The sequence below is a fragment of the Benincasa hispida genome, chromosome 2 (assembly GCF_009727055.1).
Source record: "Benincasa hispida cultivar B227 chromosome 2, ASM972705v1, whole genome shotgun sequence".
In the NCBI taxonomy this organism is placed as follows: domain Eukaryota; kingdom Viridiplantae; phylum Streptophyta; class Magnoliopsida; order Cucurbitales; family Cucurbitaceae; genus Benincasa; species Benincasa hispida.
Genome location: NC_052350.1, coordinates 10,181,837 through 10,198,741, shown reverse-complemented (window position 1 = coordinate 10,198,741; position 16,905 = coordinate 10,181,837). Strand labels below are relative to the sequence as shown.

At 35.6% G+C, this 16,905-nt stretch overlaps 2 protein-coding genes and 1 non-coding gene across 3 annotated transcripts; 1 reads left to right on the top strand and 2 right to left on the bottom strand.

Moving 5' to 3' along the window:
- The first annotated feature begins 4,274 nt into the window (after positions 1-4,274).
- LOC120072416 lies at positions 4,275-4,390 on the top strand. The gene has a single exon (XR_005480476.1). It is a non-coding gene; the product is annotated as a U5 spliceosomal RNA (small nuclear RNA).
- Positions 4,391-5,477: 1,087 nt separating this feature from the next.
- LOC120070779 (adenylate kinase 4-like) lies at positions 5,478-7,941 on the bottom strand. The gene is made up of 6 exons (XM_039022663.1): positions 7,672-7,941; positions 6,813-6,958; positions 6,604-6,723; positions 6,346-6,513; positions 5,930-6,019; positions 5,478-5,828 (listed from the first exon to the last, which is right to left on the bottom strand). Exons 1-6 carry the CDS (start codon positions 7,787-7,789, stop codon positions 5,727-5,729), a joined length of 744 nt encoding a protein of 247 aa, XP_038878591.1. The 5' UTR covers positions 7,790-7,941; the 3' UTR covers positions 5,478-5,726.
- A 1,075-nt stretch (positions 7,942-9,016) lies between these two features.
- On the bottom strand, positions 9,017-12,747 carry LOC120071776 (nucleolar protein 56-like). Its single transcript, XM_039024159.1, has 8 exons — positions 12,424-12,747; positions 11,544-11,758; positions 11,268-11,425; positions 10,895-11,082; positions 10,560-10,812; positions 10,177-10,325; positions 9,914-10,048; positions 9,017-9,650 (listed from the first exon to the last, which is right to left on the bottom strand). The coding sequence occupies exons 1-8, from the start codon at positions 12,629-12,631 to the stop codon at positions 9,286-9,288; spliced, it is 1,671 nt and encodes a 556-aa protein (XP_038880087.1). The 5' UTR covers positions 12,632-12,747; the 3' UTR covers positions 9,017-9,285.
- Between the last annotated feature and the right edge of the window lie 4,158 nt (positions 12,748-16,905).

Here is a 16,905-nt window from a genome sequence, read left to right as displayed (position 1 = left end):
CACCATCTGCTAATTCACGTGGGTAAGAGAATCTTTTTCCTTCTCTTCATGAAAAATTCCCTTTTCCCATGCCTTCTTCTCCTTCCATGGTCGCTCCTCTCCCTCTACAATTTTCGACATACCCTTCATGAATACTTTCCGCCTTTCCTGCGTCTTCGCCGTCACCTACATTCCGACGTCCTCTACTCCGTCGCCAAACATCTCTGTCTCCTCTTCTGGAAAATTATCTCCACGATTGCAAGTTTTCCGCCGCAACTTCCTCCCTCCACCTTTTCCCGTCGTGACCCAGAACGATTCTGTTTGTCGGCCCTTTCGCGATTTTAACCCAAGAACCAGTGGCCTATTCTCTCTCCATATCGGCCAACCATACTCAACATCTTTGATCAACGTCAGTTTCTTCATTTTCCCGTTGTTGAACGCCGACACGTCTCTTCTTTGTCGAATTTTTGCCGGCTTTCCTCTTCGCTTTTCTGACCGTGTGTTCGTCGATAGGTGCTTTTTCCTCTGCTTCTTCTTCTGAATGTCATCTCGCCTTCTCATTGGTAATGTTTGCCCCCTCTCGTCGATGCTTCTACCTCCTTTGATCCATTTTTTCACTTCCACCAAGGACTTGTCTCTGACCATCTCACCTTTTGCCACTTACAATGGACACGAACAATCAACTTTCTCCTCTTCTTTTCATCTTCTTCATGAACATTCTCCTCCAATTCTTCCATCTTTGATTCGCCGTCTTTTTCTCCTTTTGCTTCTATTTTCGTCTTCTGTATCTCTTCAGTAGCGGTCTCTGAAAATCCAATTCCCACATTGTTCAACTTTTTTCTCATTCTCTCTAACATCGAGGACCACCAATAAGTACTTTGTTCACTCTTCGCCCTACTTTCTAGCCACTGTGTTTTCCTTTTCCCTTCCTCATTCGACTTCGGAATTTCCATGTCTGTGAAGATTGATCCACAATTGGGGTTGATCTCTTGATCTCTCTAGGTATTCTGCTCGCGCATCAATACCTATTGACTACCACTAATAACTACTCGATTTTCTCGACCATTTCTTGCGCTAAGGCTTTCAGCTCAGAAATATCCCTTCTAGCAGCATCCACCTGTTAGAATTAAACAACATGCAGTGGAAAAATCAATGATCCATAAACATTCTAATTCACTAATTTTGGCAAAAACTAAAGTATGTTGTTCATAAAAATGGGTTTTCAGAACGTACCTTTGAAGAACTCTTCAAGAAAATAGTTGTTCAGTTGTTGTCTTCACTTAATATCATCGTGAACCACCTCAAAGCCTTCTCTACTATGCTCTTGGAGTTTTAGGTAGAGTTGTGGGACTCAAGAACAGCTTGTAAATGTGGAGAAACAAGGGAAACTCACAGCAGCAAGTTGAAGAGAAGACAGCTTCTGCTTCTTCTTCACTACGATTTTTCTCTCAAAATTCTGTATTCATCTCCTTCTCCAACAACTCCAATCTTCTTTATATATCAAGATGAACATGCATGGAGTGCATGGCTTGCACCTCATGCTTGGAGAATTAAGGTAGAGAAGATCATGGTTTGTGTGTGAGCATAAAGATGATTTTTCTATTATGTGCAATCCATGCAAAACGAATTTTTTATTTTATTTTTAAAATACAAAATGACTTTTAAATCATTTTAATTTAAAAATAGATTTTCTTAAGTTAATTTTTAAAAAATATTTAATTTAATACCAAATACTAAATTAATTTTTCCACAATAATCATCTTTATATATTTAAATCATATTTAAATATTTATTCTCTTGTTCCGTTTAATTTGAATGTTTCAAATTAATTTCTCAAGCTACCCTAAAGCGTACCCATTTACGAGCTAGTAGGGGACCTCGCGGACCTACAGATCATGGGCTCCAACGATCTGAGATTAATCGGCTAAACTCATTAGATCGATCTAACCCTCATTCGTTAACTAATGGGTAATTCCATTAAAGCCCATAGTTGAACTCCCTAGATATATTATGTCCACTCGATATAACCATGATTAGTAAGTTAAGCCTTCACAGGTTATTCGTAATAACGGCTAGGTCGAATCTCTGTTTTACCCCCAAAATTACTTCTTGTTCCTTAAGTTCCACTAATCCCCTAATGAACAATTGATTTGTAATCCAATCAACAAATTAAATCCCTCTCAGGCCAATGAGAGGGTGAAGCCTCTTGTTCAAGACCCAGAATCAACACTTGAATGGAACAACTTCTCTATTAACCCTAATCGGTTAGGAGTGAATTTCTTCTTGCACCCTATGTTCCCAGCTATTCATCCGGTCTTATCCCCAAAATGGTAAGCTTATTGAGTAGGGGAAATTGATCTACTCTCACTATTTGCAGATCAAAGGATAATCCCAAACAAACATGAATTCATAATTAGTTCAGGATTAAGGTTAAGTTATCTAGGTCATTGCTTTGAAATTGTCAATCTTAAACAATAAACAACGTTATAAAGTAAGAGTGACAAGTTTCGTGGTCCGATCTTGCACAAAACTCATTTGCACAGGACACCCCCACTCCCCATGTCTCAACATGCACGAATTAGGATCACTTCGTATGTAGCACTTTACAACACTTTGTAACAATAGGTACCCAACCTTATTCCTATATTATAGATCATTTTGACTATTTACTCGAACCCGATCCATTTGTATGTCTCCACATAAAGTTCAAGTACTCATATAATAGTCAAGGGACTTAGGTTTATTGGATTTCTAAAAAACAATATATATTCAACAACAACTTTATTGAATTATCAGAATAAGTTCTAATGTTTACAAACCACGAGTTTTAGGACATAAAACCCAACACCATCCTATTTTCCAAAAAAAAATTTAATCATTTTCTTTTCTTCTCCTTGGGTTTCTTGTAACTTCCCCCAGATTTCTCTTTCGATTCATCCATTTCTGCATTTGTTCCCATGACCATGGAGTTTCTCCTCTCTCTACTGTCACATCTTTACAATCAATAGTCCATTTACGCAACCATTCCCATGTTCATGGTTCTTCTTCCCTCATTGCCAAACAAAACAGAACAGTCCATTTATGCAGCCACTCCCATGTCCATGGTTCTTTTTCCCTCATTGTCAAACAAAAGAGAACAGTACCAAGAAAGAACAACTATGATACCAATTTGTTAGAATACCTCCTAAAAAGAGAATTCAAGAACACAAAGAACAAACAAATAGACCAAAAGATAGAATTATATTGCAATATCCATGAAGAAATTACAATATACCATAGCCTTTCGAGAAGACTACTCTCTCCCAAATTTTCCAATTAGGAAACAACTACAAAACTCTTCATACCTTCCTCTTAACCCATTCCCTCTATTTATAACTTAAAAACCCTTACAAACTTACTAGCTAATTACTACTACGTCCTCTAATAACCATATTAATATTCTACTATTAATCCTACTATTTCTCTAACTAAGGGCCTTACAGTATCATCTACTGAAAGAACTATGTGGTATGCTCTTATATAAACTGCATCCATACATTCTACTCATACAAGGATTTTGATTACTTCTGCAACACAATTTTGATCATCAAAGTGGAAAATAATTTGAGAGTGTTTCTTTTCCATTATCTGTTATGGTGTCCCATGATCTTTTAGTGTGTTCTTACTACTAACTTCGAATATATATATAAAAAATTTATACATGCCAAAAATTAGCACTTCAGTACAGAATAACCAGATGTAATATCCAAGCATTGTTCTGAATACTTTTATGCTTGTGTATTCGTCCATTGGTCAAATCGGATATGAAATTATTGGTGGTAACATTTTTCACAAATTTTTCTCATGGTCTCCACCCAGTAGAGGTTATTTATCCCCAATCAGTTTAACATAACAAAGTGGAGGGCATTTCCACCTGGAGGAATCTGTTGAACAAGCATACTATGCAACCATGTTATCTCAATCCATCAATGCATCTTCAAAATCTCCTTAACAAACACCATTCGTTCGATTCTCTTTGCCCACAATAAAACTTTAATGGTGAACAATAATATCTATGGTCTAGGTTATTTGTCGCTGAATTTAACACAAATGATTACTTTTAATGTATCGGATCTTAGATATATTTCAGCTATGGTTGTGCTTATCATGGGCGTAGTTTATTTAATCGTGAAAAGGAATCTAGTGAAGGAGTGAGTCTATGAACGTAGCGAATCGTCCCACATCGAAAAGTCACGTAGATGCGTAGTGCACAAACACCTATAAAATGAGCATCCATGAGGTTGGTAAAGCTACGCAGCCGTGCGGTAAGCACAGAGCGAACTATTCTTTCGCCTTTTACTAAAGAATACCGTGTGCTTATCGCTCTACGCGGCATACACCTATTTTTGGAGGGGATTCTCTTTGGGAAACTCCTATCAATTGAAGTTTGAAAATTTTCTCTGATTTGTGCTATGTTATTTTATTCCTTCTGGTTGAGTATTATTCCTTACAGATTCGATTTACAGATGGATAAATTTCTTTCCTTTTGTAAATTAATCTTTTCTCCAAATTCGAATCTTCAGTTTTAGGGTTTAGGTGTATTTGGGCCTCGCTCGTGGTATTCAATTAAAACGAGGGTCGACTTAGAAAGCATGGATCGAGAGAGATGTTTAGATTGAGAATGTTTCTGTAATGATCTTGATGTTTAATCTCAAATGAGTTTGAAAATGTTTTTGTAACGATCTTCCATTATAACCCATTCTCTTGAGAATTTTATTTCATTTTCTTTAAGAATACTTTATATTTAACTATGGCATAACTGGGGTTAATTAATGAAATTTTTGGTTCAGTTTTCGTAAGAACAATTGTTGGACAGTGGATTTAATTAGTCCAAAGCTTTTTAGTATTCTAAAAGTTATGTATCCAAAATTTAATTTAAAAAATGTGTTATGTGGACCATAAATTGGGCTTTTTGTTGGTGAGTAATTTTGCTTTCAACTCTAAAAGGAAGATGAGCTACGTTACTTCAACCTCCACAAAAAAAGGGTATCACCAAATACAAAAACTTGATACACAATAACACGATATGATTGAGATGATTATAATTACTTTTTACACATTGAAAAACACATTAATGGTATTAAAAAAAATGTGTTTAAAAGTGAAATCAAATGATAAATTCATCTTGTATAATTGAAAACGTGATTTTAAATATGGCAAAAATCAAAATCATACTCAAAACAGACCTCAAATGGCACTAGCATGGATTCTTTTTTGTTTTGGAAAATTATTCATGACCTGATCCAATCGGTTCCCAACCAAAGGCAAGGCAGGATGCAGATTGTGTGAAACAGGAATAAAGTTGGCCAGAAATCAGCAAGTGATTCAGATTGAAAGCATCCATTCAAAAAGCAAGGCAATTGCAATGGGAACCAAGAACATGAATTTTTATTTGCCAACTTTGTTCAACAAAGAGATTCCAAGAAAACATAGAATTTCAGTACCAAAAGAATCTGCAGTGACACGATAAGCACTAATAATTTAAATTTTATGATCAAATGGATCACTCAAATGCCCATGAAAGATAATTATTCTTATTTTATAGGATTAGTACAATCTGTAATGAAAAGTTGACAACCACTGTGTATCTTCGGTTTGTAAAACAAATGAGGTTATCTAACAAAGTCGGAAGATTTGACCATATAACATCAATAAATGTTAAAAGGCACCAATGGTTTCTGTGAAGACCAAAAATGATGCATCCATTTCTAGGATGAGAGCAGTTTCTGAATCTGTTCTGTTACCTGTGTGGGAGGCTTCTCTGCTTGAAGATCTGCCACAATTTTCTTCTTGGAATAGTAATCAATCACCTACAAACACAAACGAATTTCATTTGAATATCACAAAGTTGTAGAAGTGATGTGTGCCACCATAAATATGCTAAGAGAAGGATTTTGCATAGAAATCATACCGGCTCTGTTTGCTTGTGGAAAGCCTCCAGCCGAGACTTGAGAACTGCTGCAGTATCATCCTTACGTTGAATCAAAGGTTCTCCCGTTACCTTCAAATCAGACAACAAAATTCAGTAATAAGCTGTTGACAGTTTGTGAAATATCTAATAGGAGAGACCTTTTGTAACTCTCCCTACTAGAATCTCTCCCTCTAACATGAAATTGTGTGCAAATTCTAATTAAGTTCGTAATAAAATGTTAAGCTTCCCTCATCGGAGACGAGAAAAACAACCGTTTCTCTTTATAGGCAGCACTTGAGTACTCGTGTTAGAAGTACAAAACTAGCCCTTATTACATTTTTCAACTGAAAATTTTAGTTATCAAAAACAAAATGTTATTGAACCAGGGAGAGGATGGGTTAAGACAGCTTTCTTACATCATCAACACCAGCAATCTTCGGAGGAGCAAATTTTGTGTGATAAGACCTTCCACTGGATGGGTGTATCCATCGTCCAGTAATCCTCTCCTCCAATATCGCGTCATCGATTGAAAAGTTAAGCACCGTATCAATTTTAGCACCCTTCTTTTCTAGCATCTCATCCAGCTGTGCAGTTAGGAAAATGAGTGAGCAGAATAATTCATGAATCACTTCACTGCAAAAAAATACAAAGGACAAAAACAAGGAACTTGATACCTTCTGTGCTTGGGCCACAGTTCTAGGAAATCCATCAAGAATGAAACCTTTCTGACATGAAGGCTTCTTCATTGCTTCATCAATGATGCCAACAACCAAGTCATCAGACACGAGTTCACCCTGAAAATAAATAAATATTAGCAAGAAACAAGATGACACACAATGCAAAGCTGCGTCAGGCAACATACAAAAATAATATAATAAAAAACCTTGTCCATGGTTTCCTTAGCCTTAACACCAAGAGGAGTTTTAGCAGCAACAGCAGCTCTTAACATATCACCAGTAGCCAAGTGACACAAGCAGTATTCATCCTTGATGATTGGTGATTGGGTGCCTTTTCCCGATCCAGGTGGACCTGTAAAATAAAGAGGATCTTAAATAGGAACGTATGTCGACTACCATCCATGAGATCTTAATGATACCATGGCTATAGAAAGCTGGACACCATGGTTGTAGCAGTGAAATGAGAATTAAGATGTTGAAATTACAAGCAGAAAATAATCTACATTTTGCTTTTCTCCACTCTGACCCTTGGTGAATGGAGAATGGGGAACTCATTTCAACCATGTAAATATTCGTACAAACTTAAGCAATTCATGAAAATATTCAGATTGAACACTACGATATCAGGAACAAACGAGCTAAGACACCAGAACGTTTATAAACAGGTGAATCTGCCGATTTGTGTAGCGAGAGCTGGAGTAAGTATATGATGCAGAAATCATGGATTCTGTTTTATATGTCTAATCATAATCTCGTAGTCTAATCATAATCTCTATACGACCATTGCACATCCACCTCGGATCTAATTTTTTGAAAAACATAGCACAAGCACTTGACGACCTAAAGGAGATCGCAGCGTAACGCCAATCCAAGAGAAAAATCTCAAGCAAGAAACCAAAGTTTCAAATCATCGAAAGAGCACCACATCTAAACATCACAAAGAGGTGGAATTCGTGGATCTAAGACGGAATTCTATCGAGTAGAAATACCAGAAAATGAAAGAAAAAGCAACGACAAATTCCTGAGAAGGGACATGGAAATGCAGATAGAAATAGAGAAGATTACCAATGAGAATGAGGCGCTTGTCGGGTTTTGAAGCGCATTTCATGCGACGGAGGAGCTCGGTCATGAGATGGATGGAAGGGACATCTTCTAAGCTCGCTGATCCAGAACTACTGGCCATGGCTGTTTCTTCTTCTTCTTCTTCTTCTTCTTCGTCTTCTTCAACCGTCTGCTCTTACGGAGCCTCCAATGAGGTTTACGAGATTTAAGCTGCTCTCTTTTTCCAAACCTCCAACTTTTGAAACTTCAGCAGCAGCCTCCCCATACCAACAAGTTTAACATATACTACCTTATCCCATTTCTGCCCTTTAACTTTCTTCAAAATGACCTTTCTGTCCCTTCCTCTTAATTCGTTATCCTTTCTTTAGGGTTAGGTAACTACCCAAATAAATAAAATAATTGAAGAGTTTTTACGTTAAAAAATGAATAAAAGTATTTTCTTTTAATATGTAGAGTGGGGTTATCGAACTTATAATCTCAATAAATCAAGATTGATACTATAAGTTTTATATCAGTTGAGTTATATTTGTATTGTCAAAATGAATAAAAATTAACGTATATTAATTTTGAAATTTTGGAAGACATAAATAGACCTCATCTATAATGCCCTTCATTTAGATTACCACGACAACTTATATGTAAAAGTTGATTGTGTTTATAATACAAAATAGTTAAAATTGAGTTGTAAAAAAGTTATATATGTCTTTGAATTTTTACACATCAGCTAATAATGATAATCAATCAATTAAATTTAGCTAAGATTTTAGAAATCGAAGCTGTGTTTGGAATATATAATTAACTTTTTAGCCATGTGTTTAGATTGCATGGTCGGATTGAATTTGACTGTTATTATTATTATTGTAGAGTTTTTTTAAAAAAAACAAAATAAATCATTCTCATTCATGTTGATTTGTCATATTACATAACTTTCACCTTTTAAAATATCTTGACATCGTTCTAACTTCTACCCATACTAATTGCTAACTTGCAATATATGATCTGTAATCTAAGGGCCATGTTGTGATAGATTCATTGACCTCAACATGATCGATATGCTGCACTGCTGCTCTCATTTGAATACAAAAGATTTAACCCCTACAACATATTTATTATAACCATCAAGGATTTTAGCTGCTTAAGAATTTTGAATTTATCAGAAACATATTAAATTAAACACAAAATACAAGTTTAAGAACCAATTAAATCCTTTGAATGATTAAACCAACAGAAACCTCAAAGAAAAAGGCAATATTCGAGAACGAACGATCCAAGTCAACAAATGAGGCTACTACATTGACAAAGGCAAAATGTAGAATCCCAGAACAACAGGGGAGGGCTTGGAGCCAGATGAGAGGAACTTCGGCTACGATGGAACATAAATTAAAAGAAAAAAACACACTTCCAACAAAATTAGAGTAGAATACATTTCTTCCACTGGAAGTCGTTCAGATTATAAGACACGGCGACAACCATACGCATGTTGGCGTTAAGTTTTGCTGAGGGACAAAAATATAGAGATGGGAGACCAAAAACAGCCACAAAAGGGCTTTTCTACAGCTAGAATATTATAGCAACAAAACGATGTCTACCTATTAATAACCATCTGTCTCCATGTTACTATTCGGCATCTTCGCTTTTCGACTTTTTCTTCTTTTTCTTCTTACCATCTTCTGCAGCGACCTGAGCATCCTCCTTATTTTCATCCTTGCTCTTCTTTTTTTTCTTCTTCTTGCCTTCTTTTTTCTCACCGTTTACTCCATTTACGATTTCTGAAGCCACCTGCTGCTCCTCTCTTTCTCTATCCAACTTTCGTTTCTCCTTCCTTTTCTTCTTTTCTGATTTCGCATCCTTAGCAACATCACCGTTCTCGGTAGCACTTGGCCTGTCTTCAAGTTCACCGTTCATATTAGCTTTTGATTTCTTTTTCTTGCTCTTCTTCCCTGAAGCTTCACTTGGCACTTCTTCTACATCCATATCAGTTGCTGCACCATTTATTTCTCATTAGTCACACGGTCGAAACATCAGCCAAAAGCAAAAATATAAAATAAAATAAGAGGCAAATATAGATTCCTGGTGGAAGGAATATGAAACTCCTTCCATTTACTGCTTGTCACATCGGCATCACTTGAACAACGGGATGTGAGATCCACCAACGTCAAAGAATGGTTTATAAAAGCAAAGCACAGTGTAAACAAATGTTGACCATTTTTAAGGTGAATGGTCACCGCCGTCACATTCAATATACCTTTGTTATCAGCACTTTCAATTGCAGCTTTCATAACATCTATGTTTTTACGAGGAGCTATTCCCTTGTCATAAAAGTCAAGGCGCTCTTCAACTTGCTCACGAAGTTTCTCTCCAAAGGTTGTGGTACTGCTCTCTGAATGACAATACAAAATTATAAATCAGAACTAGCAATTGGAAGCTATAACTTATTATGATAGTAAATAAAAGGAGTCGATTGTATTATATAGAAAACTAGACAAAGGTTGGCTATGCAATAATTACCTGCAAAGCAATCAATACGTGATGCAATAGAGCATTTGTTTGCAAGATAACGAGCCATTCGGCCTTTGTTCCGTGCAGATGCTCGCCCAATGAAAGAAGAATGAAAGATGAGACCATATTTAGGAGTGTTTCCTCTTGTTTTCAAAGCCCTAGAAAGAAATTAAATAAATAAATAATTAATTAAAGAATCAAGTGGCTACATTTCTAGACCTAGTTTCAAGGATAAAGCATTCCTAATTTGAACCAAGGCAACCTGGTCTTAAAGAGGAAATAATGTTTTAATAATTCAGAATGGATGAAAAATCTCATAAATGATAAATGGATGTAGGATCAGAGAAATAATACACCATTATTTCAAAAGAAAAATTACATCAGATACAAACCTGAAGAGTGCTTTCTCAGCGCCAAGAATCTGAAGGGTGGAAGAAGGGCATTTGGCCAAATTTGTGAGACTGCCAGCGTGAGAAATTAAACGGGCCCCAACAACTTCACCAATCAAAGAGGCCAAATTGGGAGCAATATCATTCATTTTAGCAACTAGATAATCATAAAGCTTCTTCCTGTATTCAGAAAGATCCATCACCCTCTGTGCAAATTGCTGGACATTAATCAAGTCAATAGCAGACAAATCCTGGCCTGTAACATGGTCAGTCACCAAATCAGATAACGGAATGAGATTGAAAATATATTTAGTTTTAAAAAAAATCAAGTGATGTACCCATGGAGGCTTTGGCTGCTTCAACAATCTCCTTTGCTTTATCTTCATCGCCAATTATGTCAGTCAAGGCAGGGATTTCATCCTCTGCCAACTTTGACTTGTCCTCAATAAACTTTGCAACTTTAGCATAAAGATAATTGTCACTGACAATCTTCACCAACTCAGGGAAATGCCATGAATACCACTCTCTGGATCATAAAAGTAAACAGAAATAATTAACGAAGAGAACACTCATGATTTCTAGAGAAACAAACTTAAATATCCCTAACATAGCATCCACAAGCCCCATCCTAAAAGAGGTAAAAGCAGTAACCAAATTCTTCCAAATTGTAAAGCTTTGTCAAAAACTCGTGCATCATTTTTAATCAAATACCTGACTCTCATTGAGAAGGAATTTATGTCCTTGTCAAGAGTGTCGAGAAGGAAGATCGCCTGAATCACCATATTATCAACACGATTAACATTGAACTTTACTTTAGCTCGACTGTAACTGTGTCCCAAACCAAGTTGTGCTTTCTCCAAATCCCCTGGCTGTAAATACAAATAAATGGTTAGATAAACAGAAGTAATTTTCTAAAGAGGAACATACGTGAGTAAACATCTACCCACTAGCCAAAGAGAAATACTAGAAGCAGCGGGACTGGCAAACCTTGAGGTCCTTGATAAATTTATCAAAGTGCAGACGCACTCCCCGAAGCAGCTCCAGAACAAACTCGTTGCTTTGGCATGGGATTTTAGTCTCTTCAAAGATGTTTGACCCAATTTTGGGTTCAGCTAGTCCCAAAACAAACTTGGCCTTTTTACCTTCCTTAACTTTTGGAAGATTAATTTCCAAAAAACTCCGCAACTCATCAGTCATGAGCCCTGCCATTCATCAATAGAATATTTGTAACAGAAAGTTGAAACCTGAAGATTCAATCACAAGGACGTAGAACATGAAGAAACCAATAATGAAATTAGTTCCAGGAGACGACTCAAACTAACAAGCTTATGATTGTTATAGCATTTCAGCCATTCGTTAAGAAATGAGGTTAGGTTACTCGCTAATGCAGCAAAAAGTACTTTTCTTCATAATCATCCCGTCCAACATGTACAACATTGTTTGAAACCCAAAAATGCGAGTTGCAAAGACCCTGACACGACAGAGGCAAAGTTTTAAATATGACATAGAACTATACTAGCACAACAAGATTAACAAGACCGAAGCTAAAAGCTATTTTCCTTTCCGTACAATTAAGTAAAAAAAAAAATGCTTCTGGTGGGCTAAGCTAACAAACAACAACACATCAAAATAAGCTCGAACGCGGAAATACACCACCATTAAATTAACTTCAAATGCACAATAAAAGAACCAGTCAAGTCATGTCCGAAACAATGAACCAAACTAGCCATGAATGATGTAAGAAAGTAACTACTCCAAACACCTCCCGATTTCAACAGGTGAAAAGAGCACATTCACTAATACGAAATTCCTGAAATAACTGAAAATCAAACGACTGCTCGAAAGATCGACTCCAAGAGGGAGTTACCTTCGGAGACAGAGTTGCACTGCTTGAGAGCATCGAGAGCCGACTCGAAAGGGTGGAAAGCAGCAAGCTTCACGACCTTGCCGAAGCGGTTAAGGTCGGAGACAGAGCTCCGAACGGCTTCCGTGTTCTGCCCGATTTCGTCGAGGCCATGGGCATGAAACAGAGCATAACCAGAAGCAGATTCATAGAGAAGATACGTCGAAGTCATGGGACCAAAACCAGAGAGACACTATCGCAGAACCGCTCCCAGTTTCTCTCCTTCAGTGGCTTCGAAAGGCGAGAGATGTTGGGGAAAAAGTTTTAGGGTTTGAGGGGTTTTAGGAACTGCCGGCTTCTCTATAAATTTTACGGGGGGGGGGCGGGGAAAGAAAAAAAAGTCCACTAATGTATATCGAAGGCCCAATCTTTTCGAAAAAGTTAATATAAGCCCAGCATCAAAGAGAGCGTACGAGGGTGAGTTTTGAGTTAATTTTCTTTTGGTCCTATTGAGGGTAGTCCAAGCCCCACGGGCCCAAGCTCAGGGACACATTGGAAATTTGCGCATCTCGAAACAGGAAATAGAGGCTTTGAGTCTTTGGGTCCGCCTCGCCAACCTCGTTCCGTTCCGCCAAAAAAGGTAATGTCAAACTCGAGCTCATGGCTAAAACCCTTTAATCTCACGGGTGATCGAGGCATTAGAGTGTACATGGCTCGACACCACATCAATGCAAGTTCTCTTATAGATTAGTTTGGACAAACTATTTGAATGATAATAGCACCAGTTAGAGGCAAGTGACTTGGATGAGGTTTGTGCACCAACATGTCTATATTATTACATTTCTATTCTTCAGTTTAGAGTTTAAATTTTTATTGGATCCTATGTTTTAGTTTTGTATATTTGTATCATCGAGATTTTTCTAATGTTCATTTGTTGTCTTTGTTATTAATCTATAGTCGACTAATTTCAAGAAAGTATGATCTAAAAATTTTAACGATGATGGAGAGTATATAAAAATGGTTTAGTTACTAATTAATCCATTTTATTACCATCAAATAAAAAAATGAATATTTCAATATTTGATGAAAATTATAGAAAAACGTGCAATTATTCATGTGTGATAAGGAAAAAAAAGTGAAACACTTTCAAATCTATAAATCGAATAGAAATTGAACTTAAAATTAATAGGTAAAAGTGTAACATTAAAACATAATGATCAAATAGAAACTAAATTTAAATTTTATGAATTTCAACAAAGTTATTCAAGGGTTCAAATTTGTACATCGATCAAACATAGTTTTATGTATAATTGTCTTTTTTTAACCAATACTTTTGTGCATAACTTTATTTTATTGAAATGGATGAATTTATAAAAAATTTCACGATATTTCATGTTGAAATTAGATAGAGAGTTTTTAAAAAAAAAAAAAAAAAAGTGCAAAAATGACAACATTTATGTTAAGTTCATGTCTAAGTTAATGTATTTGAACGTTTAAAGATGAAATTAATACAACTCCATGCATTTGGGTCTAATTTTTTTTTTTGTTCTTTTCAAACCATTAAGGTGTGTTTGGTCCAAGGAGTTTGTAAACTTTACTTATTGTTTGGTTCAAAGAATTTATAGATCCCACTACTAAAAAATATCAATTTTATATCTTATCAACTTTTTATATTGTAAGTTCCAAGAGTTGTTCGTAATCCCTTACTTCTCACTATCACACTCCTTACTCCCAATCACTCATTTATTGGTTGGATTCTCATTCTAACATTACGAAGGACGATACTTCTTATTTTCTAACAATATGTGTGTGTGTGGAGAGAGCAAATCCGTAGACCAAGGAGAGGAAGAGGACGGATATTATTTTAAAAAGGAAAGAAAGAAAAAAGAAAATAAATGAGAACGACACATCGTAATCTTTTCCAAACAAAATGTCGTTCTCTACAAAGAGGAAAAAACGTCAATATTTCGAATCTCTATGGAATGGAATCTTAGATTTTGTTGTGTTTGTGTGCATGTATTTAAACTCCACTCATTTTACAAGATAAGAATAAGATAGTTTCTTTTGTCCATCCATTTTTATTTTAAATAGTTGCATAGCAACTTTGTTTGTAGTCTTTATGTTTTTATATTATATATCTGTTTATTGAAATGAGTGGATAGATGACCCAAAATTGGGGTATCATATTTGTTTATTAGAATCGGTGGATAGACGACCTAAAATTGGGGAACGAAATATGTCTCACTCTTCAAATCTGAAGTTTTTGCATTTGTTCGTCATATTTGTGTGAAATTACTCAAACATATGATTGGCTTCTCGCTCTTCTTGCTTCCTGGTTTCTCTTGATCTCATCTCTCTCTCACTCGCTTCCAGTCTCTCGCTATCTCACCCTCCTCTATCTTGCTCTCTCTTTCTCTCTTGGCCCCTCTCTCTCACACACTATCGGTCTCCTCTCTCTCGCTCTTTCGCCCTTTCCCTCCAATGCGTCCATAAGGAACGTTCCCAACAACAACACCTTCACAACTGCTACCAACGATCGACAACGAATGGAGAAAGGGAAAATGGAGAATGATCGATGCAAATGAAGGAAATAAAATCAAGAAGAAGATGATGACGAGGGAACAAACTAAGGGTAATTTTCTAACTTTGGTTGATGATGAGTAAGTACAAGGGCAAAATTCTTAAGTTTCAAGAATTTGGGTAAAAACTCTTAAATCATTAGTTGACCCAAAAAGCTTGATCTAATGGATGAAGGTAAATCTAATTATATATCATCTAACAAAAACCATTGTGAGGATGGAACAGAGATAGTGTGTGTCCATTGAGGGCGTGGATGAAAATTAACGTTAACGTTGGTTGCTCCCCATCTAAAATAGGAGTGGGCTCGGGCGTGATTGTGAGGAACGAGCATGGAGATGTGATTGCCGCTCAGGTTGCCTTTCGTCGTGGGTAGTTTGATGCTAAAGCGTGAGAGATTTCTGTTTTGTTTGTGGGTTCGTGTTTCCGAATTGGCTTCATTGATAAGTAGATTAAATGTTAAGAGGATTGGGTTATGCTCCTATATGTTGTAATAAGATGGCTCAATCTTTGGCCAAACATGCTTTATCGTCTTGTATTTCGCAAAGTTGGATTTGTGACTTTCCTGGTTCGCTATCCATGTTGTCAGGGTTGATAAGGATGATTTTCAAGATTAATGTTTTTTACCTTTGATGGCTTAGTTTAAATTAAACCAACAAAAAAAAAAATCATTTTGAATATTGAGATTAGGTTTATTGTACAATTATCTCGTCTCAATTTTTTTATATTATGGATAAACAATTGAATTCTTACTCAAAATCTAAAAACAAAAACAAGTTTTGACTTTTTTTAATAAAAGTTTTCCGAACTTTCAAAAAGTTGGATTGGTTTTAAAATCATCAACAAGACTAGATAACAAAACCAATAAATATTGAGTTGAGTTAGTATTTATAAACCTAATTTTTTAAAATCAAAACAAAACAATCATCAAATCAAGCTTATACAGCTTTTTAATGATTTTTTTTATCTTAATAAGATTACAAAAGAAAAAATAAATAAATTTCGACTATTAAATTAGAAGTTGGAGTCGCCATCGGCTCTGGTCACCAAAATCCAGTTTCGTAACATTAGCCTTATAAATATTTATTTTTACCTATAAATTTAGTTATCTTTGTTATCTATTTTATAAGCTATGTTTTTAAAAAACCAACGTAAAAATTGATTCAAAATTTTGTTTTTATATATATCAACTTATGCGTAAATATTTTAATAATGTATTCGATAAAATTATATTTAAATATTAAAAACTTAATACTATATAAAATTTTAGTTAGTTTATAAAACACAATATAAAATCCAGAAAGAAAAAAAAAAGTGCAATTTGCAAACCGAATCCCAATCTACAACCTGCGGTTGCGGTATGGCATTTATCCATTGTAAACGAATGGACATATTTTGTTTGACCTTTGGATTACTTATTATTATCATAATTATTTTTATTTTCAAATATATTATAAATAAAGAATTTAGCATTAGCCTACAAATTCTCCACAATCTTCACATATTTATAAAAATAGATAAAGAAGGGCCATCTTTTGCTGACTGCCACTCAATCTTGTTTTCCATTTTCAATTAAGCCGTCTTTTGTCGACAAATCTAATTTATTTGCTTAAAATGTTTGACAAGCGTTGGTAGATTTAGAATATATTACACTATACAGAATATATAATTCACATCCTTATGTCTCATTAAATTGAAAGAGGAGAAGACATCAGTGGATGCCAACTTAGCACGAATCAACATCCAACTTAAGTATTTGAAATGTATGGATCAATTCAAATAATTATAATCTAAGTCAATTGTTGATATCAAGAAATGGATCAACTGTGAAATTGTATTGCGAAGAAAAACGATATGGTGTCTTGGAAGAAATTGAAAGATGGTGTGGTGTCGAGTCACCAATACTCCGACGCTCAAATCAGTAAAGGA